The sequence below is a fragment of the Hylobates moloch genome, unplaced genomic scaffold, assembly GCF_009828535.3.
Source record: "Hylobates moloch isolate HMO894 unplaced genomic scaffold, HMol_V3 SCAFFOLD_7, whole genome shotgun sequence".
Classification (NCBI taxonomy): Eukaryota; Metazoa; Chordata; class Mammalia; order Primates; family Hylobatidae; genus Hylobates; species Hylobates moloch.
Window position 1 is genome coordinate 129156452 of NW_026652282.1, and position 24685 is coordinate 129181136.

At 38.3% G+C, this 24685-nt stretch overlaps 1 protein-coding gene across 10 annotated transcripts in view; it reads right to left on the minus strand.

Annotated features, from left to right (window-relative positions):
* Nucleotides 1–8690: 8690 nt before the first annotated feature.
* The window catches only part of FMR1 (fragile X messenger ribonucleoprotein 1), a 38352-nt gene continuing 22357 nt past the window's right edge, over nt 8691–24685 (minus strand). Inside the window, exons 10-17 of one of the 10 annotated variants that reach the window (XM_032757807.2) lie at nt 22519–22628; nt 21530–21664; nt 20972–21034; nt 18805–18891; nt 16130–16325; nt 14405–14587; nt 13843–13925; nt 8691–11075 (exon numbers count right to left, since the gene is read on the minus strand). In XM_032757807.2, the coding sequence (XP_032613698.1) occupies nt 10914–11075; nt 13843–13925; nt 14405–14587; nt 16130–16325; nt 18805–18891; nt 20972–21034; nt 21530–21664; nt 22519–22628 (1019 nt within the window). In that variant the 3' untranslated portion in view covers nt 8691–10913. The remainder of the gene's footprint in view (nt 11076–13842; nt 13926–14404; nt 14588–16129; nt 16326–18804; nt 18892–20971; nt 21035–21529; nt 21665–22518; nt 22629–24685) is intronic. The other 9 variants (XM_032757813.2, XM_032757811.2, XM_032757812.2 and 6 more) reach the window with 9 other exon arrangements.

The window sequence follows — 24685 nt, forward strand, 5'->3', positions numbered from 1 at the left end:
TTCTTCTGGGAGATGTGCCTGCCCACTGGGACTAAATATAAATTGGATTTTTCAATGGGGTTTCTGGAGTATGTGACTATGCCAAAGGAAATTTTGTAAAATAAGGAAGGTCCTAAAAGTACAAAGTTTAAAATAAAAACCTGTAGAGTTCCCTGAGACCTCTAGTCATGGAGCTCAGGCCAAACTATGAGAAAAAGATCCAAGGCTGAGATTGGGAGTGTTTTGGAGCCATATGGCTAACTCCACCAGTTGCTGAGTGATAGCTCTACTTGTATTGAAGTATTCACCCAGAATCGGGTTGACCACAATGCACATTGCCTAGTTAGTAAATAATCCAAAGTTATGCAGATGTCTAACACGATCTGAGTTAGGGAGTCAACATCTTTTATAGGGAGATCCCCAGCTGTCTCATCAGTAATCTCCCCTAGTGAGCCTTACAAACACCTCTTGATGAGAGAAAAACCCATGTAAAATAACAATAAACTGTGTCCGTAATGCTCCCAAGGAGAGCCTACTGATGGTGCCAGAAGCTGAGGATATAGTCTGTGCCCACTGGTTCTTTGTTTTTTGAAGAGTTGTATGACTACCCTCAGGAAGTGGACGACTCTTTGAAGGGAAAGGCAGGGGAGGCAAAGGAAGCTATCTTAGCCGCACAGAAAAACTAATCCTGAAAGCGGGCGAGGGGGACACAAATGCTACTTTGAGTTGGGTCCAAGATGATCCTCTGCATTCGTTTGGTATGGACATCATAGGGGATAGACACATGAGTGCAGAAGGCCAAGGAAAATGGTGGCTGAGGCCCCTTGCCTATAGGAGCAATACTTGAGGCATCATTTGATAGTGGGATGCTAATATGACCCCCCATAGCCAAATCCAGTTGGGAGTGACATATATAGCTTTGTGATAGTTGGCACTAGAGGTCACTGCCTCAGATGGGTATAGTCTGTCCCTATCTGGAATAGGAAAACAGAGAGGTTTTTTGCCCCTTGATCCTCTACTTGCTTCTCAGGGTTGAACTCACCCGTGCCCAACCAGTCAGGGTCTGTCACCTACCCTCAGGAAAGAACCAGACTTTATTTTATTTCCTAGAATGAAAATCTCTGCAGAGACCATGGGGGTAACAATCCCCTTATCAAAGACAACCTCTTGAGATCCAGGAAGATTGTTACAGCACAGAGGTGACTAATGATATGAACATGAGAACCACAGCAGTGTTCTCAAATTGCAGAGGAGGCGTGTGGCAATCCCAGATTCAGAGTTGTCTGGGGATGTGGGGGGCAGGGGAAAGGTCACCAGATGCCATTTCAATGAAAAAAGAAAAAAGAAAAGAGCCTCCAAATTTATGTTCATCCACATTTCTGTGATCCATGCAGTACAATCCTCCCAGCTATTCATCATGGTTAATGTGGGACCAAAAAAGGAGGGAATTTGGCCGAGTGTGGTGCCTTATGCCTGTAATTCTAGCACTTCGGGAGGCCAAGGTGGAGAATCACTTAAGCTCAGGAGTTCAAGACCAGCCTGAGCAACAGAGTGAGACCTCATTTCTAAATCCAAACAAAAAAGAGGGAAATTATTATTACATAATGTGGTGGCCACCAAAGTGTACCACTTCAATCTCCTATTGTGGAGAGCATAATTGACTGACAGCCCCAGATGCTACCTTTCTGGATCCACCACTGTGTATGCACCAAGGTTGTGCTGCCTTCAGGCTACTTTCGGCCAATAATTAGCCACTAATCGAGCATAGTGGGGGTACTAATGCAAATGCAGAACCATTCTTGCAAGTAGAACTTTTTTAACAGATGACTTCGGATCAAGCACTCCTCATCAACCTGGTTGAAATGTTCTTGAAACTGCACTATAGTTGAGGATCTCCTTACCCAGTCCTTCTTTCTTCCCTATCCTTCATCAGTGTCAGATCTGTATCATGCTCTAAACTCTCTCTTGATGTTCTCTGGCTCCCTCCCCTTTAATCTGTCATGAACTCTCACCCCAAAATATCTTGCACATTTAATTCTGTCTTGACATCTGCTTCTCAGAGGACCTGAACTAACACATGGAATATGGCAGTGTATACAGCTAATGAGAATTGTGCTAGTCAGCCTTACAGAATTTGTTCTTAAAGTGGCCAGTGTGATTGTTCCTTAAGCTGGCCATTCAAGCACTTTATTTCACCTGCTGAATGAGAGTGGAAAGAAGCATAGGAGTGCCAGTGAATTCCATGCTGACAGACTCATTGGCCCATTGTTGTTTGACACTGGCCATAAATGAGTTGTCATATTGTATCATGTGAGAACATGTCAACACATGACAAAGGTAGTAAAGTCAGTCACACACTTTAATCTATGTGTGCTATCTGATGGGGGCAGGTGGAGTGCAACCCCATACCTAGAGTGTGTCTAAAGCAGTCAGGACCCGCTATATGGCCCTACATAGGGGCAGGGGGGCCTATAAAGTAAATCTGCCAGTGTGAGTTTGTTCTGACTTCTGTATGACAGCCCTTCATGATGGTTTTGTTTCCGTGGTGGGTCTAAATCTGGATCTATTAGGTCACCATAAATAGGATGGCTCACAGGCTCAATTGACTTTCTCATTCCAAATGTTTTGCTTTTCTCAGGATGTGGCCTTTTTAAAGAGACAAATACATATGTGACTTATTAATTGAGCCTGTGGATGAGTTGCATCTCTTTCCATTAGGAGCACCACATACGTATGACTTTAATGGCCTCGTCCTGGGTGGTCCAACATCCTGACCTAAGAGCAAGGCCAGTAGCAGCAGCCCATGTCTGTGTAAAGACATTTTCTTTCAAGAAGCAGAAGGTTTTATTGCCCAAAAGCACCACTTGAAGTACTTCTATTAATTGTGCAGAGCAGCCAGTGCCATGGGAAATCAACACTTATCATCATTATAACCAATGGCTTAGTATTCCATTGAAATTGAAGCCATCATTGAGCCAGTTGCTCAGGCAAAGCAGGAGTGAAGCTTTCTCCATACCTACTGCATAGGCAACCACTTATCCTTGCAGTTGGCTTGACTCTCAATTGGATGTACTATTTCCATTTCACATTTCTTTAGCTTGTCACACTCTGCCAATTATTAAATTATTGTCTCTCAGTTCCAAACTATCCTTCTATAATCTGCTCTGTGATGTTGGGGCTGACTCTGCACATCACATTTCTCCTTCACCAGCTGCTTCCTATCAGGTTCTGACAACAAGGGGCTCTAGAAGGAGACTTGAAGATGTTAGTTCTTTACTCTGGTAGAAACAGTTTGTTCCAGTAGCAGCACTTGAATCCAGTTCCCAGATTTTTCCCTCCACGATCTCTGAGCCAGCATCGTTAGGCCTCCTCAGACACCAGCGTCAGCCAGTTGGCTGGCACCCTCTCCTCAGTGGTCTAAGTTCAAGCCCCATGAGGGTCTGCCTCCAAGATACCAGTACTAAGCAGTTTCCCTTTCCTAAAGGGCTGGAGTTTTAATTCCATGGGCCCCTCCTTTGAGCTTTGGGTTCTCATCATACCAGCTTCATCCCTTCATTCCACCAGGCCTCAGGATGGTAGATGCTTCCTGCAGATCCTACCTCTATTACCTTAATGTTCTTGTTCTGCATTTTCAGCCCTTTAATATCTGTTTAACCAATCCGTACATCAAACTCTCTGTTAAAATTAGTGGTGTGATTTCTGTTTTCCTGACTGGTCTGGGGCAGGTGGATACACTCACTGATACACTAATCTTATGAAATTTGCTTCAGTGAACCCATTGTAGAGTGGGGAAGTTAGATCTGACAACCACTTCCCTTCAGTGAGACAATAGTCCCTGCCAGAGATTTATAATGGACAAATAATTGTCATTTAAAAGGCACATACCATTCAGCAGTGGAGAGATTTCCCACCCCAGTATTGGCAGAGTCTTGTTGCCAGGTGTAGCAGATGTAAGACCTGTCATAGATACATAAAACTCCACGGGAATCAGGTTATATTTTATTGTATTGCTTCTGAGGCTTCTTGCTGTAGGGGTCTCCACTTAAATTTGGCTACGTCTGGTGACTAGGTACAGATGCTCGAATGACATTTTGAAATGTGAGATGTGCTGCCTCTAATACCCAAAGAGGCCGAACAGATCATAGGCTTTTTCTTTTTTTCTTTCTTTTTTGGTAGCGTCTCTAAGGCCAATAGACTTTCCTTATTATGCTATGGAATGTCTCTTCAGGCTGTTGCTAATACAGCCCCCAAGATATGTACTTGGGTGGCCTGGCTCTGGCATCTATCCTCATTCAAGGGCCAGGCCACCTGTGGACACTTGCGCTTAGATTAGAGAGCATGCATTACAGTGAGGACAGTTTCCTCTGTGAGGGGCACTAGCAAAATGTCATCAATATAATGGAATGGGCTTGCCCAACCCATTACTGATAAATTGCACTTATTTGCTGGAGGAGTGTGAAATTCCCACAACAAACCAGAAATTAATGTTCTGTCAGGTGAAAGCAAAATATTTCCTCTGTTTCTAGAGACATTTGGAGAACATTAGTAATATCTAGAGTAATTCTGTCCAACTGAAATATAATATGAGCCACATATGCAATTTTAACTGATCTAGTGGTCATTATTAAAAAGGGTAAAAAAGAGACAGGTATAACGAATTTTCATGGCATATTTTAGTTAACCCAAGAGATTTACAATATTTATATTTCAACAGCTAAATATAAAAAGGAGACATTTTTCATTCATCTTTTCAAACCAAGTCTTCAAAATCTCATGTATTCTACACATTCAGCACGTCTTAATTCAGACCAGCACATTTCAAGTACTCAACAGCTGTATATGGCTTAGTGGCTTAAGAACCGGACAGCGTAGCTCTAGGACATCCCACGTTGCCAGTAATGGCTGCAATCAGTTCAGTCATCTGTTGGTGTATCAGGCACTGTGAGTGCCATGGTGGCCACTGTTAAAATCACAATGATCCATAATGACCTGTAATCTGGGGCCAAGGACACTGGACTTGCTCACTGGCTTAACAGGCCTGTGGAATTGGAAGGTAGTGTAGCCTACCATTCCCTCTTGGCAATGGCAGTAGATCTTGTATGAGGGGAATGTTTTCTTTCTCATCTTTGGTATGTGCCAGCTTTAACTGCACAATTCTGACAGGCTTTGGAAGTGCAGGGGGTTCTGCAAGCTCAGTAAGACTGATTTATAGTATTCACTAAGAGAGATTGCCATGCTTGCATCCATTCAGATGTTCTGCTTTGCTGGGCTGAGGGGACTCAGCATGTCCATATCAATTGTGAAGTCTGACAAAGGGATGGTGAGTTAGCATGGTCTTATCAAAGCAGCCAACAGCATCTGCAGTAATTGTGCTGAGTCTCCTGGTTCTAAGTAAAACCAATCCCAACTCCGGCCAGGGAAATTTACTGTGGACTTGATCAGGTCCAAGAATAACAGCTTCTTGGGCTCCTGTGTTTTATTAAGTCTAGGTCTGTTAAGTCCTTCCCCTACCTATGTTCCAGGCTACATGGATTAGGACATGAAGTTAGCATCTCCTTGAAGAGGGCAGAAGAACTGGCCCTGGGCCAAGCTTGCTTTTGGTTTAAATGGACTTGAAGAGCTCCCCAGCAATCGGCCTAGAAAATCAATCTCTCAGGTGGCATAGAGGCCTCTGGGGGTAGGGAGTGTCTGAGAGCCTTGTTTCAGCAGTGTTAAGATGTGGCCAACTGCTTAGCTTCCTCTAAACCCTTCTACAAGGACGCAGGAGGCATTGGAGCTTTGCTGGCCAAGCAGTGGGGAAAGCTAACTGCCTCCATCTCCAAAGGGAACCCTCCCATCCAGAACCTCCATGCATCAGCCCTCCATAGGGGGGTTCTTAACGCCTACTCTAATACCAGCGTTGTTTCCTGCATCCTCTCTGCAAGCTCCTTAGAGTGATTCCACCTTTCCTATCTATCTCCTTAGCTAGTCATCACTTTGTTCCAGACCAAGAGTCATAATGTACTGCCTGTGCAAGCCTATGAAAAGTCTAGAGTGATGCTCTTCCCTTGACTTCATTTCTGCTGAGACATATTTTTTCCAGGGCCCCTTATCTCTTTACCCCCCTTTGGGTGGGGCATATATCAGCTCCAAAGGATTATTTCATCCTTTACACTCTGGCAGAAGGAGCAAAGTTAGGGATGTCTCCGTATAAGAAACCATCAACTTTTCCAGCATTCTCTGAATTAAGGTCATTTGGTTACTACTTATCCTAGATGCCTAGGATTTTCATGCAAGCATGCAAAAATGCCAAGTTGTCTCAAAACAGCTTTAACCTCAGTAGAATGGTTCCACTTGGCACTCAGTTTCTCAGGAAGTCTCCTCTTGGTGGTTATGTGAATCTGATAGCTCTGAACATCCAATTCAAGAACAAGGCAGGTCCATTTTTGCTCCCTCCCCATTGGTCAGCCTAGCAAATTCATCTGGCAAAACAGAATCCCATGATAAACCCAAAGTGCTTGCCATTCAGCTTCGCTACTTTGTAGGTGTAGACTCTTCATCATATAAGCAATTAAAGCCTCAGGTTACTCTTGTGACCATTGCTGGGAGTCCAATTCCCTGTTAGTGTTTTTGAAACCCCACAGGATATACCTCAATTCCTCCCAAAGGCCCCTGGGTGGCACACTGCACAATGACAAGTCTCAAATCTAAAAGTTGTGGCTATGTGCAGTGGCTCAGGCCTGTAATCCCAGCACTTTGGGAGGCCAAGGCAGGCAGATCACCTGAGGTTAGGAGTTCGAGACCAGCCTGGCCAACATGGCGAAACTGCATCTCTACAAAAAAAATACAAAAATTAGTTGGGCATGGTGACACATGCCTGTAGTCCCAGCTACTAGGGAGGCTGAGGCACAAGAATCACTTGAACCTGGGAGGCGGAGGTCACAGTGAGCTGAGATCACGCCACTGCACTCCAGCCTGGGTGACAGAGACCCTGTCTCAAAAAAAAACAAAAAACCAACCAAAACAAACAAACAAAAAAACGTTTAGACTGCATCAACTATTCTAATGGCACTTAGGGGCTGGGGGTTTTCTCCCAACTTCTTTTTCCTTAGGTCTCACAAAGGCTGCCAGACTTGGAGTGCCAAAGGATTGTCTCAATCTCCCTTACATAGACTTCCCAGGACCTCTGTGGCACATGAACACCAATAAGCACCACACTAACCTGCTTTGCAGATGTTAGCTTGGCTGGGTTTCCCATCACCAGCCGCAGCAGGGATGCTGTCCATCCCTAGTATTGCTCAGTTGATCCCTTTTGCAGTTTCCAAAAAGCCAGAGGTGAAATAAGCGGATTTTACCTCATGTTGGGCACCATTTTTGAGGTAATGGGTTATGGCAAACTGCACAAAGCCACACAGAAGAAAGTGGTTTTAACGAGGGAAACTTGTCAGCAAAGGGTCAGGAAGAGACACATGGATAGTATTCTCTCATGCAAAGGCCAGAGCACTGCTAGCTGCACCCTGGGTCTGTATTCCAGGGGAAGGATAATTCTTCCCTGTGAGTTTAACACAGAGCAAGCCTCTCTCAGTAACAGAAAACCCCTTAGTATATTAAAAAAAATTAAAATAAAATGGATTTTCCCAGTTTCATTATGGTACATAGAGAGAAACTGAAATAAAACTTTTTAAATGACCTCAGATAAACAGAGAAAAAAAGATGCTCAAGATTTAAATTCTGGTACATTAAACCTTATGAACAATCAAGACTAGCACATGGTAATGACTATTTCAGAATAACTGGTTATCAGAGGCATAGAGGTTCACAAGGCTGTTTATGGCCATGAAACTGAAACTGGCTCAAAAGGGTCAGAATCATTTTGCTGCCTCTAAAAGACGTATATTCTGAGCCACCAGGAATTCTAAGACCATCATCAGATGAGAGAGATGGCTCTGAGAGAGCCAAGTTGAGTGTTAAGCTGGCTGCCTCCAACAGGCTGTTCATGTGTAGTGCTGAAAACTACTGTGAAACAAGGAAAATCCAAACAAGTTACTTGAGTATGGTTTCAGCCTACCCACCACTAATGATGCCCAGTTAGACACAATGGGTAGCAAAGAACCACAAAAGCATCGGAAGGAAAAACTAGAAAAGCAGAAAATAGTTATTTTTCTGGGAAAAAAAACTCATCAATGTAGAGGAGGCTGTCTAGCATCATTTTGGATTCTAACACTGGGTAGAACACTGACACTGTCACCTCTCCATTTGTACCTTTTAGGCGGGTAGGCTGTGCCAGAGTTCCTTGAAGTGATTACAATAGTCAATTCCCAGGCACATTCTACCTACAAACCTGTCATTTATTTTATTACTGAGATGTTTAAATCAATTTTTTTTTTACTCCATAGATATACTTTTTTCCAAAGGGCAGGATATGTTTATGTGTGCACAAATAGGAGTATATGTTTAATATGGTTTAGTGGCACCCTATGTAATAAATGTGTTGAAATTTTCTGTCTGGGAATATGGAGAATTATTTTTCAAGTATCTTCGTTTTTGCCTTTTAAGGGCTTATAAAAGATTATTTGCAACATACATTTACTTTGCATAACTTTCCCCCCACATATCATTAGTTTTTGTTAAATGTAGAAATTTAAAACCAGGAGCAAACATCTGTCAGACTAATTTTTTGCTTTTTCATAAGTGCAACTTTTTAATAAAAATTTACATCTAGATAAACAATCTTCAGATTTTTGAAACTTTAATAAGATTTTAAAAACATCATGACTTTGAACTGAAAAACATACACGTTTAGCACACAAATATTGTAATATGAATCAACTCCAACTCCATTTGAAAACATGTGAATCAAAGTACAGTTTTAGAAGTTAGTAATTCACATTTAAGCAAGTTAGCGCCTTGCTGAATACAGCCTTTGTAAAAAAGAGACTTAGTGCATATTGTAATGGTACACTGTGGTTTTGTACCATTTGGTTGAGTTTTTCACTTTATTAAACAAGTTCTTGAAAGTTGGTAAAGGCTAACTTCCTATGACGTGAAATTTCCAATGGTAACAGTTACATTTTGTAACAGAACACTTTCTATAGATTTCTTTTCCTAGCTTAAAATTTTAAAAGCAATCATTTGTAAGGATTGCATCAACATCAATTTAGCAGAGGAAGATCAAACTTTATTGAAACTGCTTGCATACAAAATATATTGCACTATAACCAAACAAATGTCAACATAAAATCCAATCTGTTGTCGCTAATATGTACAGAGAATATTGCCCAAGAGCAGTTACATTACAAGGTCATTCTACCTTGGTTAATTATCTACAGTATTTTAAAACCAAACAGCTTACAGATGATGTGTGCAAGGTACCAATTTCTGTTTTCAAATACTATACATTCCCAGAATAAATAACTAGAAATCAACATTAATGTTTGGCAATACTTTTTAAAAGACTTTTTAATATTTGTGAAATCATGTGCAGTTTGTTGCCATTTTTATATGCTTGTTTGTATGCAAGGAAAAGTAACTGTAAAATGAAAATTCAAAGAAACAAACTCACAAAATACATCAGAGGCAGAACTTCAGTTTTTACGGCTCTGTACAGATTCAGTGGTACCCCTACTAGGAGTTACTTTTTAAGAAAAATATAACATCTTAGAGTGAAGGTCCTTCACATATTTTTCCTCAATAAATTTCACTTAAAAAAAAAAAGACTCAAAAAACAAAACCAAACCCCAACACTTCAAAAAACAAAAGAAAAAAGAGAAAAAAAAAACGTATTACTTGTTAACCGATCTTAGTCTTTTCCAATTCTGCTTAAACATTAGACCATATATTTCAAAGTTTACAAAACATTTAACCTGCTTCCAATGTTTCTTAGACAAAGTACCTGTACTTCGCAGGATTATTACGCATACATGGAAATGACCTTCCTATCTCTCCAAAATAAGCTTGAAATTAAAACATGAAAAATTTCACAAAACTTGGGGCAGACAAAATTAAAAAAAAAAAAAGCTCTAAGTTAAAATTGGTCATCAGGCCAAAGAGCAGGCATATCCTACTAACTTTCGACCAGGAAGATTTGTTCCTAGCTGAAAACATTTTAGCCTCTCTCAAATGAAGATAGCTCTTTCTTCTCCTGTCTATACAGAAAAATTACACATCTCTCAATAACACTATTTATCAAACTTCAGTGCAACAAAACAAAAACAAAAACAAGTCCTATTCTTTATACTGCCTAACCTGATGTTTATGTAAGGAAAAAAATATGGAAAGCATGCATTCTTCTATAAAGTACTAATGTTTGACAGGGTTTGCTACATCTTTAACATTTAGTGTTTCCAACTTATCTTCCCTGAACTCTGCATCCAAATATAATATTCCTACCTGCCAAGATATAAAAAAGGCACAGATCATACAACTTTTTTTGCTAATGAAAATGACAAATGTCACATCACACACATTTCAGGGTCCACTAAAATACTGGAAAAGTGGACCAAAACATAAACTGACACAGGACATGAAATGACATAGCATTTCATGAAGACTTCTATACGAGATTGAAAACAGAAGTCTAATATGATTACCATAAATGCTATATATGAAGAAAAACTGAGAATGTACTGGTGAATGATCACCCAATGCAGGAAAATGGTCCAAATTAACAAAGAATATCACTGCTCAGTACTTTAGAAAATAAAACTAAAATCTGCCCTGAAGTGCTAAGTAGTTTTAAAAGCAATGTTTCAAATTTTAAGGTATCTTTTTGTGCAAATCTGAAAATTGTTGCTTATGGCCAATACCAAAAAATAAAAAATTCTTAGCATAATTTGTGTTCATTTCATGCCCTGTGCCATCTTGCCTACTATTTGTCTTTGGCCTAACAAAGTTTTCTAATATGGAATAAGAATTACGGAAATGGTATAGGAAATATAACTTCAGAATTATGCAGTTTAGGGTACTCCATTCACGAGTGGTTGCTGACCATCCACGCTGTCTGGCTTTTCCTTCTTCTGGTTACGATCTTTACCCGTGCGCAGCCGATTACCTTCACTGGAGGTATTCTGTAATGTTTTAGTGTGGACACTCCTTTCATTATTGCAGTCAACTCTGATCTAAAACAAGTTATAGTTGTTATATACACAGACCATATCCTACTGTAATCTGTAATTGGCCTGACAAGAAATTTAAACCTGAAGTGTAAATTCCACATGTTAAAAAGAGAAATGGAGATGAGAACAGAAGAAGTGCAAGAAATTAATGTAAGGTAGGATTCTTTATTTGGTTTATGATTTTAAAACACTCTTCTTCTTTAACTGGAACACACTGGTCATCTCACTGCATCCAAAGTTAGAGAAAAACTCACAATCCTATCATGTCTTCTTCTAAGTAGAACAAAACAGTGAGAAACAAACAGGTAAAATGAATTACTATTACTGATTACCAGAGGACATACATGCCTCTAACACTAGAGTTAAAATAAAATTAGTTATTCTCCAAAGATTGCGAAGCCCAGGAAAAGAGAAACAAAATGTTTTCCTATTCTGGCTTTACCCTCAAATAACTCACTAACTAGACTTTAATTTACATCTTTATATCTACCAAAGGTATGATCAAGTTTCTCTATACTGAGAGCTCCCATAGTCATACAGTAGAAAAACACGAGCTTTGGTTTCTACTGGCTTGTATTTCACTAAGAAAATTCAGATGATCCTACAACCTGAACTCTGTCTGAAGAATGGAACGGTATAAAGAAAACTGAATATAATAATTTGTGGAAGGACTGGAATCCTGGGAGAGTATAAAGATTAATATAATTTAAAAAATAGTGTTCTAAGAGCTATAAAATATTTTAAGTGCCAATGCTGAATACAGCACTGCTAATTCCAGAGGTACAAATGAAAGTTAACAGTGACAAATGAGCTAAAACAACTACAAATATTGATCTACTTCAAGCACAAATGCTAAAAACATCCCCAAATGGTTGTAATTTCAAAGTATGTTTAAGTAGTGGGTATGTGCATGTGTTTTAAATGTCTCGTTACCAAGGATTCAGTACTTTGATTTGTATTTTTTTTTTTTTTTCCAGACAGAGTCTCACTCTGTTGCCCAGGCTGGAGTGCAGAGGCGCGATCTTGGCTCACTGCAAGCTCTGCCTCCCAGGTTCACGCCATCCTCCTGCCTCAGCCTCCTGAGTAGCTGGGACTACAGGTGCCCACCACCACGCCTGGCTAATTTTTTCTATTTTTAGTAGAGACGGGGTTTCACCATGTTAGCCAGGCTGGTCTCGAACTCCTGACCTCAGGTGATCTGCCCGCCTTGGCCTCCCAAAGCGCTGGGATTACAGGCGTAAGCCACCGCGCCCGGCGAGATTCGTATCTATTTTCATACTTGAGAAAACATCACCTTTTTAATTCAGCATTCCATTTCATTTAAAAATATAAATGTGCATCCTTTTAACCAATGCAGTTAGACTGCCAAGTTCATCAAACATGTCAGTTTAAGTGGAGAATTACAAAACAGGTACATAAATATCTTATAGCTTTGTAAAAGACAGGTACATATAGTAATTTACCAATCTATCTATCCCTTGGATATACTGGTCCTTAAGAACCCACCAATAGTTAACACTCACTTTGAGCTGCTATGAATTCCAAGAAATATTCCATCACAAACTTTGTCTTAAAAAGTATCTCTCACTAATCTTGGGTGATGGTCCCAAATGAATCCATAGTCAGGAAGGAACCCTAACTACTTAAGAATTAAAAGTTACAGAAAAAGTAGATGACAACATGGATTCAGAGAATCAGACACTAAGGTTTGACTATCATTTGGACATATGCTAGCTATGTGACTGTGGGCAAAGGACTGAAGCTACAGTGCACTCACCTATAAAGTGGAATAATAAAACTACCTCAGTGGGTTGTTGCTGTAAGATTAAATGAGATAAAACATACACAAAGCACTTAGCAAAGGTGCCTGGATGTGCTCAGGAGATAATTTTAAAATTATTTAACAATTGGTTTAGCACTGGTGACAGCCAATTGAGAAGGGTCCTCAGACTAGGTCTTGGCTGTAAATAAGCAGATGACTGATCAAGCATGGAGACTAGCTGAATATCATCAGCTCTGTGTATCATGATTATTAATTGTGAGAGAGACATCTTCTTTTCCTTATTTTCTATTCAAAGAGAATACCCCATCCCTGTTAACTTGGGGGAGCAAAGACACATAAGGTTTACTGAGGTCTCTAAGTACATCCCAGGATGTTCCTTCTCTGGGGGATTGTAGGTCTACCAATGTGGTATTAAAATCATAGTGTGGCTGGACACAATGGCTCACGCCTGTAATCCCAGCACATTGGGAGGCCAAGGCGGGCAGATCACCTGAGGTTGGGAGCTTAAGACCAGCCTGACCAACATGGTGAAATCTCTTCTCTACTAAAATTACAAAAATTAGCTGGGCATGGTAGCAGATGCCTGTAATTCCAGCTACTCAGGAGGCTGAGGCAGGAGAATCACTTGAACCCGGGAGGCAGAGGTTGCTCTGAGCCGAGATTGCGCCATTGCACTCCAGCCTGGGCAACAAAAGCAAAAACTCCCGTCTCAAAAAAATAAAAATAAATAATAAATAATAAAATCATAGCGTGGCTGTCAAGGTCTTCACAAACACTCAGACTACATATTCTCTAGAGAAATCATCTTATTTGTATACTTGTCACAAAGAACTAAGATCGACTATAATTGTAATGTTGAAGGTAAAATATTTCACATAAACTGGATTTGTAATCTTTGAACATGTTTTTAATAAAGTAAAATAAACTCATAAATCTCAAACTACCATATTCAAACAATTAAGATGAAAACAGGCAGACAGGTTTTACCTGAAGGGATCCATCTGTTGTTCTTCCTTTAGCCTCTCTTGGATTACGCGGACGATTATCTGTTCGGGAGTGATCGTCGTTTCCTATGAGAATATTTTCAAAAGGTTCAATAGTTACTGATTCTGAAATGCTTACTGGAAGTTCTTTATTCCCACATCCTTTATTTAAACCAACCATAGAATCTGAAATGTAATCAATACCCCAGTGATTCCAGTTACACAATGGCTAATAATCTAGCCTGCTGCCAAGTAACAGAAAATATTTCACAGTTATTATAATTCTGCATCTACAGGTCAATGTGAGTTAATGTAGGGATGCTGTTTAGACCCACAAAGATGCTGAATTAGTTATCAGCATTTATTCATATATCTATATGAACCATAAGGAAGGCTGCCTAATATTCTTTCTACACAAGTGGAAGGCTGATCCTTTCCTATGGTGATCAGCACAAAACGGGAGAGACGGGATCTTGCTAACAGTTCATTGCATCAATAGGATTTCTCACGGAACTTCAAGACAGCTGTTACAATTCACTTTGATTTCTTAATGAAGATCTCCATACCTTTGAAGCCTCCTCCACGTCCTCTTCCTCCTTGTCCTCTTCCTCCCCCTCCACGCCGCCGTCCGTCTCCTCTGCGCAGGAAGCTCTCCCTCTCTTCCTCTGTTGGAGCTAATGACCAATCACTGAGTTCGTCTCTGTGGTCAGATTCTGTTTCAGAAGCATTTGATGCTTCAGAATTAGTTCCTATCGAGAGTTAAAAGTTATATACCATTGTCTGACTTTTTAAAAAAAAAAAAAGAGGTTAACAGAAGCTTCCAGAGACGTTTCAGGGGTAATCCAAAACTCTTTCCAATTTATAAGCCCACAAAGAGTATTATCACCTTCCATTTCGTAAAACAAAATTTTAAACTCAAAATGAAGGGCTTTGCAATATTTGAGGTAATTTCGGTTATAAACATGTTTCATTCTCATTTTTAAAAAGGTATGTTATTAGCCACCTAAGTTCAAACCTTAATGTGCCATATCATTAAACAGCTGTGTTCCTTTAAACATCTATACTCTCTGGAGGAAAAGATTATCTACGACAGTTAAGTGTGATACCTTGATAAACAAAACCTCTAAAAAGAGAGCTCCTTTTAGCAAGATTTGGCCCAGGACAGAGGGGAATGTATATATTTTGGTCATTTCTGAGAGGGTGGCAAAGGAGGCCACCATGGCAACTGCTTCAGGGAAGCGTCTCTTGTGGGTCATGGATTGGATCTAGCTGAAGGCAGATACACGCTTGCCTGATGTTTGGTCCACAACCTGCCCTCCCGCTCCCATTACAATAATTGATCATTAATAAAGAATTACTATAATAAACTCATTATGCCTGAAGGGGTTAATGTCTTAGAGGACAGGAGTGGAGAAAAAGAGCTCCACGGTGAGGCAGAAATCCATGAGTAAAAAGAACAGACTGTTGGGAGAGGGGTTAGGGGTTAGGTTCAAGGTTGGCCTTAGGAGTAGGTAACTCTCCCCAACTCCAGAATATCAACTCTACTACCTCTCTCTTCCTCTGTTGGAGCTAATGACCAATTATAGCTTCACCATTATAGCTTCATTCCTGTGGATCTTGAAGGCTTTTCCATCTTAAAGAGTTCCTTTTTGAAATGCAAATATGCGTGAGATGGATTATATCTTATACCATCATTAGCAAGTTACAAAGTAGATACACGGTTGAGCAAGAAAGACAGTAGGCACTGGCAGGTGGGGATCAGGTTCACTGAAAGGTACTGGGAGAGAAGAAAGAAGCATGGACAGAAAAGCTGGGAAGGCAAAGAGAAACTTTGCCTACTTCTTGACTGTGCCTAGGGCTGACTTTGGCCATGTCACTCAAAATCACCTTATGAGCCACAAGAGGCAGACCCCTGATTTACACAGTCCATCGAGCAAGTATGACCAGCACATACCTGACAAAAAAAAAAATGAGCCATAGTACACAAATGAAAAAAGTTTTGACCATACAGTTATAAAATCAGGAGAGGCCTTAAGGAAGTCATCAACACACAAGGGCTTTGCAGATTTACCCCCAATCAGAGCATGAACAGAGCTTGCACCTGCCCTGTCAACTCTACGTGTTTATTATCAGGTTTTTACTCTATGTCTCTTGTAACACAATTTAGCCCGCTGTGAATTGGAAACCATGTAGCGACAAATTGTTATAATGGGGTTCTAATGAATATTAGAGATTAGCAGCTATAAGTCTAGGAACAGATAAAGTTACTGAGTAAAATGCTTAGTTTGTACCTGAAGTATATCCAGGACCGCGTCTGCCGTGCCCCCTATTTCTGTAAGGTCTACTACCTCGACCCATTCCTTGACCATCATCAGTCACATAGCTTTTTTCCTTATCTGTACGATTTGGTGGTGGTCTAGAACTAGCTCCAATCTGTCGCAACTGCTCATCAATTTGTAATCTCTCCAAACGCAACTGGTCTACTTCCTATTTAAAATATACAAGATAACAGTAAAAATAATTTGACATTTTACTTAATAAAACCTTTCTCCTTTTCATCAGATAAAAATATACTGGAATATTTCAATTTCAGCTCTAAATTTACAGTAAACACTGTTACACAGAATTATCAGGAAATTGAATGATCTCCTTAAAGAGAAAATTACTACAAATAACAGATTATTGATGTCGAGAATTAGAGATATAACAAACACACTCAGCATTAAAATTATACTGAATAAAATGTAAAGTTGTCTAATTTGGCACTATTATCCAATTATTCTACTGCTAAGTCACAGATATGCTATTTTGGGGACTTCTTCATGATAGGATATTAAATAAAACATGCTAAAATGTATGAATATAGATAAATGACATTCAAGGCATAACCAGCTAACCTTAAAAATCACACATTGTAAATAATCTTGATTAAAATGGATTTGCCAGTTAATATCTTAATTTACAAAGCATTGAGTTTGGGCCATCTTTTGTTTTAAAAGAACATATACTATGGTTAAGGAACAATGATTTTTTCATGAACTGAAAATGCTGACTATTCCTCATGAGGGGAAAACAAAACTATTTAATAGCTGACCAGACAGCTAGGTCTTACATCATGCCTTGAAAACTTCCTAAAGACTACAACTCTGCTACAACAAATACAAGAAACAGTATACATTTAGTTGATAGAAATATACACCTGGGGTCCAATGACAGACCCTTACAAAAAGCACTTCCAGTATATTAGGTTCTGTTAAAACCAGATGAAACCTCATTTCTAACCACTGTCCTTCCAATCCACTCATAAACATCTCATTTACTGGCTACAGGGAATCAGATTCATAACTATAGTAGTAGCAGGTGTCTCAGTGAAGCAGAGGTTATCATAGAGACTGTCTATATGAACAGTCATTGGAGAAGCCCCTGTAAAGCTAAGTTTCTAAAATCTTGGTTGTGGCAGCTTCTGGAAAAGAAAGGTCAGGTAAGGATTTGGTCAGTTTCATCTGTGCTCTGCCATCATTAGCAATTTACATAGTTACACCAGAATCTGTTTTACATAGAATCTGAGCAAAGGAGAGACTGCAGCTGAGTGAGTGACTTCCTCCAAAGGTATAGTAATAGCTCATGGAATGGGAATATCTTGCAAAACAGAACAGTAGTCCAGGTTATCCCACTGGGGCAAAGCAGTCACCTTTTGGTGAGAGATGCCAGGCCCAAACAAGGGAAGTTCTGGTGATGGAAAGAATGGCAACAGGGCAGCTGCTGATAACCAAAGAAGATATTCTTCAGAATAAATCAAAGGATCTAAGAAAGAACATTAGTCAAAAGAACAAGGGATTTGATACAATGCAATCCTAACTCTCCAGGCCTTCATAATGATTTAAGCTAATACGAAGAAACACACACAAAAGATTACACATAAACATACTTAAAAAAAAAAAAAATCAAAGAGGTATCCTACCCACGTAAACCTTGCTGGATGAAACCTTCCCACTTTTAATTTAACTGGTCACCATAAGAATGAATGGCATGCCCAGTATTACACTTTTTCTTCCTTTCATTCTTATTTACACACAAGCAGAAATCATGTACTTTTTATTTCTTTCAAGAAATCAGCAAAAAAATTCTTAATGCCATAAATAAAATAGAGTTGAAATGCTTTTTAAAAACATTTAATACCAGCTACATTATAATTTTGATATGTATGGATACAAACAAAACATTATGAAAATGAAGTAGATCAGTTTCCATTTCATTAAATTATAGAACATTTTGGCCAAAAGGAATTTCAAGAAGCATCTAGTGTAGAGAAGTGACTTGCCTAAAGTCACACAGCTAGTTCCTTTGCTGAAGTCTTATAAGTAAATTGCTGGATTGCCAATCCAGTGCTTGATCCACTACACCTTGTAGCCTCCTCGTTCCTATCTTCCAGTTTGAAATTTAAAGGAGGCATAACTGCATCACACTAACTAAACTGAACATTTATGAGAAGACACAAATAGTTTGTATTCTGAATAACAGTAAAGAGAAAAATAGAGAGGGTAAACATTTAAACAAAGAACTTCATGAAATGCTTAGATTTCCTTGATAAATGACATAAAAGGAACAATAAAGGCAAGAGTTATAGACACAAATTTTTGCCTGGAAAAAACCAAAATGCTAGAAAGGATCAAATGGATTAATAGGCTATGTACAGGATTGCCTAAACTGAGTGTAAGGGTTTAAGAGAAGAATAAAGGGAAGTATAAAATTTTATTGAAAACTGGTATATTGGTACTTAAATTTATAAAGACTTCCATTTTTAAAAAAAATTATAAGCTAAACAACGTATTTTCTCTATTATCTTTGACAAGTCATACAGTGTTTTGCACAGGCTAGAATGAGTCCTAACTGCTGAAAGATCTACTATAAAGTTTGTATATTTTAGTACAAAAGGATTAGAAGTTAAAGTTCTCTCTGTTCTCACCTTTAAATAGTTCAGGTGATAATCCAAAAGAACAGTGGCATTAGCGATGCTGTCCTTTGTTCCCACAAAAACAAATGGTACCATACCCTGAAAAAGAAATTGCAACAATGATCCTATAAAGTAATGACAGATTAATCTGAAAAATGCAAATAACGACTAATTCCCTAGCACAGGATCTGGTGAATAGTAGGTATACAAATGTTTGCTGTAAATATAAATCAATATATGAAAACAAAAGTAGTTGATATACTACTTTACACATCTACTGTGAATATGAATAGATTAATAGCAACCTTTTAAACATATCAGATTATTATAAAGACTAGTATTCAGTATCAGCAAAATCACAAAATGTATAATTCAAAATTATACAAGCTTTAACATGAGATGTATAAACAAAACGAGTAGTATAAGATCCTCTAATTCATTTATGAAAGGCTTTATCCTGATCAAATTTTTTTCTTTTTGAGATAGGGTCTTTTTATTCTGTTGTCCAGGCTGGAGTGCAGTGGCATGATAATGGCTCGCTGTAGCCTCGACCTCCCCAGGCCCTAGGTGTTCCTCCCACCTCAGCCTCCTGAATAGCTGGGACTACACGTACATGCCATCATAGCCAGCTAATTTTTGTACTTTTTGTAGAGACGGGGTTTCGCCACATTGCCCAGGCTGGTCTCAAATTCCTGGGCTCAGGCGATCTGCCTGCCTTGGCCTCCCAAAGTGTCGGGATTACAGGCGTGAGCCACCGTGCCTGGCCGATCAAATTCTTTAAAAAAAACAAAATGAAATACCAAGGGTACAAAAGTAAAAAGTAAATCATTTCTGCTAACCAAGTAAATAGAGAACACACAAAATACAAACAAAAACATCAGGATAAAAATGCACTGAATAATCTGTGAGACAAAAAAATAGATACATTGACAAGCATAAGTTTTATCAAGCCCATACACATTTCAATAATGTACTCTGAAAATTTTAAAAGGCTGAATCACAAGGAAAGTTTGAACTTCTCTCTATGGACACTACTTAAGAACAGATTTTTAAAAGGCATATGCTAAATGTCTGTACTCCTAGCCCATATATATATATATATATATATATATAGTAAGGAAGAAAACCAACTACTTCTTGTCACAAGTTATAGGGAAACCTAGAAACAATTGTGCAAATTAATAACTGCAATTTATTTCTGCATGTTGGGTTTTTCTCCAACAAGCTTTATTTGTTACAAAGCCTTTAACTGTATTATTTCCCAAAATACCATGTGATGGAATGAATGTTACACCCTTCCCTCTGGGTCAAATATCACCAAAATAAGCTTTAAAATCCTATGTAATACATTTAGTTAGACTGACTTTGGAGCAAATTATTTACGAATATCTTTTCTTGCAACATGTCTAAACTGTTGGAGTACCCTAAGGGCCACTCTAATTTAAGTATTTCACGAGTAGACCTGAATAGTAAATTAAAATGAAGAAAGGCAAGAATGGAATAATGGCCTTCAGTACGGACACCAGAAAAAAGTTACTCCTTGTTCTGGGATAATGGGCTGCCCGGTAATGAGCCATATCCAATCCACTTGCCGTTATAGTCCTCTTTGTAAAATGGCACCTTTGCTTTTAATCCATGAGTCCACAATATTTTTTCCATAAACAGTTCTCACTGGCTCTCCCTGCCCTCAAGGAACTTACAATGTGGTAGAGGAGATCAACAAATAAACACCTATGTTTAAGTGCTATGCTAGGGGTGAACACATTGCAAAACAGAAGGGGAAGGCTCTTGAACCAGTCAGGGGGTGGGGATCAAGGTCAAAATGAGGTGACATGTGGAGAAAAAGCGTTCCAGGCAGAGTAAACCTGTACATATGTCTAGAAGCATCATAAGCATGAGAATGTCCAGAGAACTCAAAGTACTTCGATATGGCTTGAGCTTCTCTAGAGGGCAAGGGAGAAGATAATTTAAAGATGATAACTGGAAAAGTAACTGGGAAAAGCCTTATAAGCGGCATGAAGGTGTTTAAGCTTTAACTCCAGGGCAATGGATCCACATACCCACAAACACTCCTCCCTCCAGTCCTTAATCCTGATGATCATTTGTAATCTTTCTTAACAGGGGGAATAAACATTAAAATATAAACTGAAAGTGTATTTCTCAAGGAATGTTTTCCTACCTGCCAAGTCTTGAGTTCAGGTTTCTGGGATTCCCCTGCTACAACTGATGAAGCCACTAACACCTAAAGCAGTATAAGGAATGCAAGGGATGTCATTAACTATAACAAACGATACACAGAAGCCTGAACGCAGGACTTTCACTGCAGGACTTTTAAACCCATTTCTAAACAGATTAGTTCAAATAGAGAAAATTAGTTTCTAAAATATGGTTCAAGTAGTAACTAATGCATCTAACAGAAGGTGTATTTTGAGCTACGATACCTGTAAAATTTAAAGAGAGAAGGCATGGAAAAAAGACAGTCCACTGTCAAAAGAAAAATGTGACCACTAAATGCAACCCCATTATTTTGTGTTTATGGCATAAGACTCGTTACTGTGAATAAATTGAAAAGTATGTATCACATTAATTTGTAGTATCTCATAAGCTCGTAATCACATTTGAAAAAAAAAAATAGAACATAAGTAGCCTACAAGTTTAACCAGAGAAAACACCCAAAATACCAACTGTGACATCTGAGACAAATTACTTGTAATTCAAAGTGAAAAGTAATTCTTACCCTCTGGACTTTTGTACTGTTAGGTTGAGAAAAATGGGTGCTGTTTTCCTTTATATCTAAATGTTTTTTTTCTTCTGGGGCATTAGGTCCAACCCTTGAATTATTGGAAGGAAGGGAATTTGGTGGCATAATTTCCTTGGTAAAAAACAGAAAACACAAAAGAGAAAAAAAGGACCAATTTAAGACTTTATTTAGCTCTATTAATGTTATCAATCATCATATTTTTTAAAAATGTAAGTTATTATAAACAGTTTTGGTTTATAAAATTACAGAATACAAATTGTATGCAGAAAAAAAAAGATTTAACTTTAGCTAAAAGAATCTTTCAAAAAGAAAGCTAGACAATATGTGAAAATTATGGCTCTTTGACGAGATAGTATCTTAAGAGTACTACTGCACAGAAAGGTGCATCCTTACCTCTCTACCCCATGCAAATACTTTAAAAGCTGCTACAAAAAGCATATATTTATGAAGATAAAAGGGTTATAGAATTTAAAGGTAAGGAGGATGGGGAAGAGATATTAAGCACAGAAATAAATTTAAAGCACACAGAATAAACCACACATACTACACAATCCCCAAACTAAAAAAGTGAAAAGATGAAAGCCAGAAAACCTAACCTGTGTTCCAATTTTGCTTTTGTCAGCAACATTAACATTTACAAAGTGCTTTACAAAGCATTTACATATATATTATTAAATTGTCATTAACACTCGACCCAGTGATGTATGTCTCGTATTTAAAAATTTATAACTACCCATTTTAAAGATTAGGAAAAAAGAATTCAATAAAGTGACTAATCCAAACTCACAGCATTAGAGGACAGAGAGGGGCCATTATCTACAACTGTAACATTAATTACAGCAGGCATGCTTGATAATCAGAATATTTGCATTCACTTTATGCACATATTAGAGGTCCTCAACATATCACATAAAAAACTTTTACTTTTATTATACAAGCCACAAAATATTCACACTGTAACATACCTCCTCTTGTGGAACATTTTTCTCATTTTCAGCCTCAATCCTCACCCTCACAACTCCTGACTTGTCCACAATCTCCTGAATCAGCTTTCCATTTTTTCCTATTACTTTGCCTAAGAAATAAATAAATCAAGTTTGGTTTTAAAAACACATACCTCAAAGCAGTAAGCACAGCCCTACTGTAAACTATTACATTCATATAGATAGATATTTTTATGTGTATGTGTATGTATTGAATTGTAAGATTTCAAAACCAAAGTAGAGATTCTTTTCAACAAGATGGTTAATCTGGTTTTCTGTTTAATTAGGACATCAGTTTAAACTCCTTTGGTCAGGTACCAGAGATGATTAATACTTGCAAACTGATTGGGTAATTTTGAATTTTTAAGGCAGTTCAAAGATAGCCTCTTATTTTTGCACAAAAGGGTACACTTTAAACGTGCTGGCACTGTGGTATGTATCATTCTTTCTGCAAAGTTCTATAAGAAGAATTAAGAAAAAAGGAGAGAAAATGGGAAATATATTCACTTATTCAATACTTTCAATTCTTATCTGTACCTGATTTAAATCTGCTTCTTTGTCCATAGTAAATATTTTCAGAATTCTGTATGGAAGGCACATTTATAAAAGATAATCTAGGTCTGAAAGTGGCTTAAGCAGCTATACAAACATCCAAAAGGAATAGAAATTCTTCAAGGTCAATGTGTTAACAGAGTATCACTCCTGTGCATTACTTACAAACTTTAGCAATGTATTAAAAAGTGAAGGGATTAGTCACAGAGTAAAAGATTAAGAAAACCCACTTTAAGATAACTCAAAACCACAATGAAAAAGCTTAAAACCAGTTTAAGTATTTTTCAGTAACATCTATTAAAACTTGGGATTTCAAGTACCAGTAAAAAATAGGTACTTGATCGTTTCCTTATTTATTTTACAATCATATGCATTACTGGAAAACGACTCCTTTCATTTGCATCATCACATGAGTGGTAAAGCAAGACATTACAAACTTAAGAATTACTAATTCTAGAAATGTACATGTGAACTACATCTGATTCTGAGGGCTCACCCAAGGTACCTAAGTAGCCTTACATTGGCCACATCCACCATGTGCTTGCCCTCACCATCTCATCTTCCATTTTTTCCTTTTTGCCTTTAAAGGCAAAGCTCAAGGCAAAGTTGGGGGAAAAGATGGAAGCAAAAATTTGCTTTGAGCCAATGCTAGACAAGATCTCAGTGAAAAGCCTTCTCACAAAAAATTCTTGTGGCTCTTGTAATCAGAGCATAGCTTTGACATTCTTGCTGTGTGTGGCTGCCTCATTCACCCCTAGAAACTCTTTGACTGGTCGTAGAACAGAACTGACACCATTAAATCAGGATTCTTGGTCTAGGTCCTTCTGTCAATTATTTCTGTTCTTCTATAATGAGAAGGGGAAAGGTGAGGTGAGAGAAGCTACTTGGAGTCTTCACACAGTTTGATTTTAAACTGCAACACTTATATTTTCATGAATTAATGTTGACTTCAATAAAGATCTAAGTGAGTTAACAAAACGAAAAATGAGATTTTGGGATGTTTTTATTAAGATAATATCTTAACTATCCTAAGTACTATGTGTTAACTGTAGCTGACTGAATAGTTATACCAATTCATTCTTAGTGAGTGAAGAATCCAATTTTAATGAAAAGATAAATTAGTGCACATACTAAAGAGAGTTTGTGAAAAATAGAGATCACAAATAATGTTGGTTGACTCAAACAAAATGCATTCAAAACTGATTACAACACCTCTCTAAAGATCTGCCTTGCAAAATCTTACACAAAAATGCTTTCTGAAAAGTCCCAATGTTCCCAGTGTTGCAGTGGACCATCTCTAAAACAGAATTCTCTCATTTTACTAACTAGAAACAACAAAACAAAAACAAGGCTGATTTACTTTTAGCAGTCTTTCTGGTTATTTCTGAGATCCTCTTCTTTCCAGGTAACCACAGGTAGAATCTACTTTTAATATTTAATAGCAAATAATCCAATTCTATATTACACACTTATTTCCAAATCCCAAAGAGCAATTTACTATGATTCTGTTCTACTGAAATGGAGTTGTTTTGAATAAGGTGAAGAACAGAGTCCCCTACTGTGTCCAGAATTGTCCCCTACTATATCTTCCAATTTA